Consider the following 8,787-nt stretch of genomic DNA (forward strand, 5'->3'; position numbering starts at 1 on the left):
TGTTGCTGAGCTCCCCGACACAGAGCTGCTCCTTTGTTGCGCCAAAGGTAGGGATGAGTGCAAGGAAACCTGGTGACTGATGTCCGATAGAGTCACCGATTTTAAGTCCACGAGGGATGGTTATGAGCCTCTAGTCTGCCCTTCTGTGTCTCACAGGCCATAGGGTTTCACCTTTGCCTTGTGCTCCTGTCTACACCCTCTGTGCACCTAGACGCTGTATCTCAGCTGGGTTGTGGAGGCCAGAAGGAACATATTAGCCATCCTGCAGGATGTATCTTCTCTCCGACCGCCCATCGACCACCTCTGTGAGCTGCTGCCTCGCCTGCAGGCCCGTTACTACTCGATTGCCTCCTCTTCCAAGGTCAGTCCTTTCCCTGTGCCTCCAGGAGCCGGGCAATCTATCAGCCCTGGTGAAGGACTTTGTTTCTTGGCGTGATCTAAGCCACTGAGCAACCCTGAGAGAGTCCTCTCCCTTTCCAAGCCCCCCAGCCATCCTGACACATCCCTCCATGGTTGGGCATCTGGGGGCTGGGACGGGAATGCAGAGATTTACCCTTTAAGGAAACACATCCTGTGCACAGGTGGCTCCCTGTTATTCCTGGTCGCAAAGGCAAACAGTACTTGGCCTTTCACACGTGGGATGCAGAATCAGTGTCTCCATCATGGCTACCACTCTGGTGCCCTGAGGCTGCCTCGCTCCGCTCTCGCTGCTGTAGGGCCCTGCTTCCATGGCGTGGTAGCGAGGTGGGTTCTGGAGGTAAATACTCCGGGCCTTGGGATTGTTTTCATTCACATTTTGTACCAGGAGCTCAAAATACTTCCGCTCTGAGCGTGCTCCAGGCCGAAGCCGTAGCTGAGACTCAGACTGGCTGTAGTTCTGCTGCAGTAATAAGTGTCCTGCGAGCTAGCTCAGGACAACGGCATGCTGAATCTAAAATGTCCTGAGCTGTAATTTGGAGAGAAGCAGAGGAACAGCTCAGCCCAGGGATCTGACATGGTTTCGCGTGAGAGGTGCATCCTCTGGAACTCACGGTGCAGATCACAGCATCCTTTCACAGTTACACGTCCCGCCCGCTGACGCAGAGCTCGCGTCCCCCCAAATAGCCCCTGCTGACCTCCGGCTGGAGCCCTAGCTCTAACAGAGAGAACTTGGGGTGCAGCAAAACCTTGCCTCACCTCTAACGCTCAACTCTTCCTGCAATGGGGGGAGGGATAGCTCTGGTTTGAGCATTGGCCTGCTAAACCCAGGGTTGTGAGTTCAGTCCTTGAGGGGGCCACCTAGGGATCTGGGGCAAAATCAGTACTTGGTCCTGCTAGTGAAGGCAGGGGGCTGGACTCAATGACCTTTCAGGATCCCTTCCAGTTCTGTGCGATAGGTATATCTCCATATATTTATATTACATTATTACAATGCAGGGAGCCACGGATTGGCACAGGATTCAGTTAGAGAGCATCATACCAGCACTCCGCCTCCTCCCCGTCCTGCTGGGCAGCTAACCCAACTAGTGCAGCATCTGCTCAGGGGACGGGAGATCCGGAGATCCGCTCACCAGGGCTCTGGCATTCCTCCAAGCAGGGACACTAAAGGACAACTCCCCTGATGATAGACTCTAGCACAGGAGTAGTCAGTGTAGGTGGACCACGGGCCAAATCTGGACCCCCAGATCTTGTCCTGGTGCTTCTAATTAGCACGGCCAGTGGGCATGTCTGCTCTGCAGTCAGAGGTGTGACAGCATCTGTAGCTTTGATCTAGGGAGCCTGAACAAATAGCAGCAGGGAAGTTGTGACACCATTGGTAGGTGGCTCAAGTACAAACCCAAGGCGTGCCTTCACTGCTATTGTTACTGGAGCTTGCTAGAGCAAAGCTGGCGCTGCAGTCACACCTCTGACGGCAATGGACATGCACCCTGCGTGGAATATATATTGTTCCTGTGGAGACGTGTGAGATAGACGGGGTATAAATTGTGTCTTTAGCAGGAGGTCCACTTGGGTTGTCCTCTGAGATCCTGAGAGCTGCAGGGAAGAGTGGCTTGCACTAAGCGTTCTCGTTAGCTTCCCCGCTCCAGTGGGTGCTGGTTCTTGTCTATGGACAGCCCATGGGACTCATTACCCCACAGGGGCTGCCCAGAAGCCAGACGGGTGACTGCATTTCTCTAAAGCTGCTGCCAATTTTGGTTTTGCTCCAGGTTCACCCTCACTCCATCCACATCTGCGCTGTGGTTGTGGAATACGAGACCAAGACAGGCCGGGTGAACAAAGGAGTGGCCACTACCTGGCTGAAGAACAAGGTGCCCAATGAAAACGGGCACAAGGTGATGGTGCCCATGTACGTCAGGAAGTCACAGTTCCGGTTGCCTTTCAAACCCAGCACGCCTGTCGTCATGATTGGGCCCGGGACTGGGATCGCCCCGTTCGTTGGCTTCGTTCAAGAACGAGCCTGGCTGAAGCAGCAAGGTGAGTGTGCAGCAGCGGTGCCAGATCAGCTGGTCCCGGAGTAGCCATCGGCTGGATGTGCTGCCTCTTGGCTATAGTGCCAGTATCCAGTGGCTGCCAGAGGTGGGCCCCCTCCCGTACAGCTGTGGCTCGTTCCCGAGGGGGCTTCAGACGTAGCTCTCTCGTAGCACGTGTTGGGGAGTGGGAGGGGAGAGACTTTCAGCAGCCGTAAGGGTTTGGAGGTTTTGAAGGTTAGAATGTAAAAGTCCGTCTGTGATGGGAGCGTTGTTCTGATTATTTCCTGTAAACCCCCCCACTCCGCGCACCCCCCGTCACCTAGGTCAGCACGGTTTGCAGGCTTGTAGGGGGCACCCCCTCCCACCCAGACCTGTGGTGACTGGCAGCACCGTGGGCCAATCACGGCTCTCTCATGATAGTGGGGATCTATGGAGCAACCCTGGGGTGCTCTCAGGGCACCAGCGTCATGATTGCCCATCCTCTGTGTTCACTTGCAACCCGGGGAAGCTGCACGACACCTGGGCTGGGGTCCCTGGGATAATGAGGGGTAACTGCCCCCTTGCCCTACCTAAATGGTGCCCTTTACCCCAGGTTTAGCTCCTACCCCAGCACACACTGCTGGAGGGGAGCAGGTCCCTTTTCCTCTGTGGGTCCAGCACCCACAGCCAGGCCATTCAGTGCCAGGAAAGCAGGAGGGAGCGTCGCTTCCCTTCTCCGCTGTGGGGGTGCGGGCAGCGCTGGGGAGCTGAGGGAAGGTTGGATTTAAAGACCGTTGTGGCTGGTCTGGAGGGGCCCACGCCCAGAAAGGAGAAAGCACCTGGTGGTGTCAGTAGCGGAAGAGGTTTCAGCTCAACCTCCTGCGACTAGATGCTGCTCTGCTGCTTTCACCGAACCTGGCTCACGCTTGCGGAATCGGTGACAGGTGGAGCTAGGTACCAGCGCCTTAGAGACCTGGCCCGCTTCGGAGCAGGAGGTTATGTGGCTGCGGGTGTAGAAGGTTGCTGCCTTCTGCTAGCCCTGGTAGGGTGGAAGGATTGGCCACTGACCTGGCTTCGATTCCCTGCTCCGGCACAGACCTTGTCCAAGTCTCTTAGGCCCACATCCCTTTGAAAGCAGTGGAAGTTAGGTGCCATGAAGTCCCGTCAGTAGCTGGCTAGCTAGCCACGTGGAGGTGGCGGGCCTGGGCTGACAGCTGTCACGTTGGGTCCCAGGGAAGGACGTTGGCGAGACGGTGCTGTACTACGGCTGTCGCCATGAGAACGAGGACTACCTGTACCGAGAGGAGCTCGCCCAGTTCCACAAGGAGGGAGCCCTCACCCAGCTCAACGTCGCCTTCTCCAGGGACCAAGCCCAGAAGGTAAAGCCCAGCAAAGAGGCTCCAGTCCGTCCCTCCCTCCCGCCCATGTGCGGGCGGCTGGACTCTTGCAGTCGGGCAGGTGCTGCAGGAGGAGAAGCCCTGGGAGCTGCCAGCCCCAGCCCAGGCTACTGCTCCAACCGCCTCCTGGCATCATTGGCCTGTACCCCATGCTTCAGAGCGAGGTGGCTCCATGCCCTGCAGAGTGCACCTGGCTGGCCATGAGTCTGCACTCCGGCTTGGCTTGAGAACCTGCCCTAATGTCTCCCACCCCCTGGGCTGTTGTCGGAGAGGGTCAGGCCCACTGATGTCCCCTCTGAACCTTTGGTTCCCTCCTGGAGGGACATGCAGCAGCTCCGGGACGAAGCAGCCAACTCGGCTGCTGGCTGAGTTTGGCGCATGGAATCTGCGTTGCTGCCTTCCCTGCTCATCTAAACCCAACTGCCTCTGTTCTGCCAGGTCTACGTTCAGCACTTGCTGAAGAAGAACAAAGAGGGGGTCTGGAAGCTGATCCACGAGGGGAACGCTCACATCTACGTGTGCGGGTAAGGCCAGCCCCAGGGTCCTCGCAGGCTGCATGGCATCGGGGCCCTTGGCTGGACTGTGGGATAATCTGGAGTTCCCCATTGCTGGCCCCGAGTCTCGGGGGGGGGGGGCTAGGAGGGGGTTGGCATGTGGCTTTACAAGGACCTTGCACCTTGATTTACTTCAAGGGTTGCACCATGTGGCTGGACTCACTTCTTAAACCATCCATGGGGTTCGTTGACGCTCCCGTGTGTGTGAAAGGGGGGGAGCAAAGCTCTTGCCTCTCACACAGTGGTGAGTGGTGGAGCCATCCCCGTCCCGGCCAGCAGTGCCCCACCCCCAGTCGCTGTCCTGTGCTGTCCTCTGATCCCGGCCACAGACCCAGTAAAGTCCCTGGGGCAGCGTACGGGAGTGAGGGTCTGCCAGCGGGTGGCAGGCTCAAGGCCTAGCTATGGGCGTGGACACAGGAGCCCTGGGTTCGGTCCCCAGCTTCCCCTCCCGCCCTGTATCTCTGTAGCCGATGAACCCGTTGGGGCAGGCTGAGTCCCCGTACGTACAGCTCCTAGCACAACTGCATCTCTCAGGGCTCAGCAGACACAAGCTGGGAATAGAGCCATTGCAGAGCTAATGGGGTGAGGTTGAACCAGCAGCTCCCTGGGCTGAGGGCTGCTGGCTCAGTCAGTGCCCACAGCGGGCCTGGCCCCTGGGGAACACCAAGCGCCTCATGAGGCAATCAGACTATCCTGGGCTACCTGGGGCAGAAGGGGCCAGTTGGGTTCCAGGGAGGGAGGAGAGGCGGCTGCAAAGGGGCCAGGCCAGGTTCGGTGAGAGATGTGCTCTCACACCTCCCCTCCCCCCAGTGCAGCGAGGCATGGAACAACAGCGGTGTGGTCCAAGCACAGGCCTGGGAGCCAGGAACTCCTTGGTTCTCCCCCAGCTCTGCCAGGGACTTGTCACATTGCCAATTCGGAAAAGGATCGGGATATCCTCCAGGGAGATTTGGATGACCTTGTAAACTGGAGTATTAGTGACAGGATGAAATACAATAGTGAGAAGTGTAAGGTTATGCATTTAGGGATGACTAACAAGAATTTTAGTTATAAGCTGGGGACGCACCAGTTGGAAGTAACGGAGGAGGAGAAGGACCTAGGAGTCCTGGTTGATCGTAGGATGACTATGAGTAGGCAATGTGATGTGGCCGCTAAAAAAGCTAATGCGGTCTTGGGATGCATTAGGCGAGGTATTTCTAGTAGAGATAAGGAGGTGCTAGTCCCGTTATATAAGGCCTTGGTGAGACCTCATTTGGAGTATTGTGTGCAGTTTTGGTTTCCCATGTTTAAGAAGGATGAATTCAAACTGGAACGGGTACAAAGAAGGGCCACTAGAATGGTCCGAGGAATGGAAGGCCTGTCGTATGAAAGGAGACTTGAGGAGCTCGGTTTGTTTTCCTTAACCAAAAGAAGGATAAGGGGAGATATGATTGCATTCTTTAAATATATCAGAGGGATAAATACCAGGGAAGGAGAGGAATTATTTCAGCTCAGTGCTAATGTGGACACGAGGACAAACTGATATAAATTGTCAGTTAGGAAATTTAGGCATGAAATTAGACGAAGGTTTCTAACCATCAGAGGAGTGCAATTCTGGAACAGCCTACCGAGGGAAACAGTGGGGGCGAAGGACCTCCATGACTTTAAGATTAAGCTAGATAAGTTTATGGAGGGGATGGTATGATAGGATAATGGGTTTAGTCAATAGGTCAATAACATGCCACAATGGTAATTAGTACAAAGGGTCAATGATAGGATATTGTTAGCCTTTTTCCAGAGGGTCTGGCTGGAGAGCCTTGCCCGCATGCTCGGGGTTCAGCTGATCGCCATATTTGGGGTCGGGAAAGAATTTTCCTCCAGGGTAGATTGGCAGTGGCCCTGGAGGTTTTTCGCCTTCCTCCGAAGCATGGGGCAGGGGTCGCTTGCTGGTGGATTATCTGCTACTAGAAGTCTTTAAATCATGATTTGGAGCATTCAACAGCAGAGTCAAGGGAGAGAATTAGTTCAGGAGTGGGTGGATCGGCTTATGTGGCCGCCATCTTGCAGGAGGTCAGACTAGATGATCATAATGGTCCCTCCTGATCTTGAATTCTATGATTCTATGACATAGCCTTTGGCTTGACCCCTCCCCTCTGCTGATTTCCCAGCTCCCTGCCTCACAGGGGTGCCAGGCCAACACGCAGTGCAGGCCGCTGGCCCCGGGGATTGTTGCCCACACTCCATGATGTGGAGTTTCCCTGCTCAGTGTCCCTCTGATCCCTCAATAGCCGAGGTCCTTAGGCCTGGGGCTAACCCTGGCCAGGCCAGCCTGGCCTCTGCAGTCTCCCCTTCCCCAAGGAAGGTGGAGGAGCGACGCCTGCCCTCACTCACGTCCTTGTCATTCCAGCGACGCTCGCAGCATGGCGCGGGACGTGCAGAACACCTTCTATGAAATCGTGGCCGAGTTCGGGAGCATGACCCAGCCCCAGGCCGTGGACTATGTAAAGAAACTGATGACCAAGGGCCGCTACTCCCTGGACGTCTGGAGCTAAGCCGGGCTCCCGGGCAGGAGAGAGGAAGGATTCCCAGGCGGCTGCTGGACGGGAGACGAACGGCACCTGCCCCAGCCATTGCAAGAACGTGCCACTGAAACAAACCTAACCTTAGACCCCCTCACCTGGTAATCGCCCTTCTGTGCCCGCCTCTCCCCTCCACTAGACTGCTCTCGAGAGCCCTGCGAAGGGCGGGGACTGCTGGAATCCCCCTAGGTTTTCTGGGGGAACACGTGTCTCCACTGGGACGGCCGGGCTTGCCCCCGAACCAACAGGAGCCAGGGCTTGACGAACCCCCCTGGCTTCCCCTCTCCTGCAGCGCAAGGCAAGGCCATTAGCTGGTGGGGCTGCCTGCTCTGGCTGCTGTCTGTGCAGTGAACCAGCTGCAGGACGCTCACCCCCCTCCTCTCTCCAGAGCTGCTTTGTGCTCCTGTGGAAACTGTGACGTGGGGCCACCCTTCCCGTACCCCCCCCCAGCCTAGTCGCATAGGCCCCAAGGCCGCCTCCTCTCCTAGGGAGCTGCCTTGGGTTTTAACCCGTTCTCTGGAGACAATCTGGTGCAAGCAGAGGGGCAGCCCAGCTCAGGCATGGCTGGTGGTGAGCCGGGCAGCAGCAGTGCTGCAGTCCTGGTGAGCCTGGAGCATGCTGGTGTGGAAAGCGACCCGGGGCTGAGGCAGCGAATTGGAGAGACGGCCTAGCTCTCTCGTGGGCATCAGGAGGTCTCCACGGGCCGAGGCCAGGATCCTGAGCCCCGTGTCTCCCTTGCCCCATGAGACTTCCAGCACTTGCTGCTTGTTTCGTGGGCAGTGTGACGGGGCAGCCTGCAGCTCTGCTTGGTGGGCCTGGGCCTTGCACACCAGAGTCAGTGCGCTTAGAAATTCTCCTGTGGCCTGAAACCAGCCCTGGCCAGCTGAGAGTCTGAGACCGAGGCTAGGCCCGCACTGCTGTGAGCGGGGGCTTTGGTCTGGCTAGAGACCTGCTCGCTGAGCCCGTTAGCGCCTAGCGAGAGTTGTGCCAGTGACTCCGACCTGAGCCTGCTTGGTCTGCCACGAAGCTCTCCCCTGGCCAGCCCTGACTCCCTGCTCTGTCCCGTGGGGAGCTGACGCCCAGTGGCTTAATGCTCAAGTCTCAGCAACGGGGTGACCGGCTCTGTAAGTTCCCAGCCCAGCGCCAGCCAATCCCTCGGGAAGCCTGGGCCCGAGGACGGCTCACTCCCGGCCATCACTAACCGCCAGGGACTAGCAAGGCTGCTGCCTGGGCCTTGAGTCTCATGTGCCAAGAGGTCAGGGTGGGTCAGGGAGAGCGCTTGCCTCCAGTGAGTCTTGTTTCCTTAGTCCGAGGGGACAGGAGCTGGCTGAAGCCACCTCCTGTGAGAGGGGGGAGGAATTCCGGACACTGGCCTGCAGGGGGCACTGATGTGCAGCTGCAATCAGCCCTGGGGAGCAGGGAGACTGACGGGGGCCCCGTGTGCTGGGTTAGTCACATGAACTGAACCCCCTTCGCCGCATCCCCACACCCAGTCTTGGGATCTGTGTTTCCTGTTCTCCCTGCTTGAGACCAGCTCATGGAAAAGCTCAGCCTGTCCCATGAATGTAAATAATGTTAGAGAGACTGTCCCCTTGGAATAAAACAGGGGCTTTATTTTGCCTCATGAGATCAGTTGCCTCTTGCTTCATTTCAGTGAGAAACGGAGGCAAGAGCTGTGGGCTGCTGCCAGCCAGTAACTTCCTCCTGCCTTGGGTGGCACCTTCACCCCCCCAGCCACATCCCTTCACAAAGCCAAGGGGAAAGGTCACAAGGTGCAGCTTCCTTGTGAGACCAGCTTTACAGGTGACCTGCCCATGCTTTGGGTGCTAATCTGGGACCAAGAGCCCCA

At 57.2% G+C, this 8,787-nt stretch overlaps 1 protein-coding gene across 3 annotated transcripts in view; it reads left to right on the top strand.

Moving 5' to 3' along the window:
• Window positions 1–8,565, top strand: part of LOC123353029 (NADPH--cytochrome P450 reductase) — a 61,597-nt gene extending 53,032 nt beyond the window's left edge. For all 3 annotated transcript variants that reach the window (XM_044993734.1, XM_044993736.1, XM_044993737.1), the window contains 5 exons: window positions 212–361; window positions 2,187–2,454; window positions 3,663–3,808; window positions 4,265–4,350; window positions 6,767–8,565. In XM_044993734.1, coding sequence (XP_044849669.1) covers window positions 212–361; window positions 2,187–2,454; window positions 3,663–3,808; window positions 4,265–4,350; window positions 6,767–6,911 — 795 coding nt within the window. In that variant the 3' untranslated portion in view covers window positions 6,912–8,565. The remainder of the gene's footprint in view (window positions 1–211; window positions 362–2,186; window positions 2,455–3,662; window positions 3,809–4,264; window positions 4,351–6,766) is intronic.
• Window positions 8,566–8,787: the final 222 nt, after the last annotated feature.

The sequence above is a fragment of the Mauremys mutica genome, chromosome 19 (genome assembly GCF_020497125.1).
Source record: "Mauremys mutica isolate MM-2020 ecotype Southern chromosome 19, ASM2049712v1, whole genome shotgun sequence".
In the NCBI taxonomy this organism is placed as follows: domain Eukaryota; kingdom Metazoa; phylum Chordata; order Testudines; family Geoemydidae; genus Mauremys; species Mauremys mutica.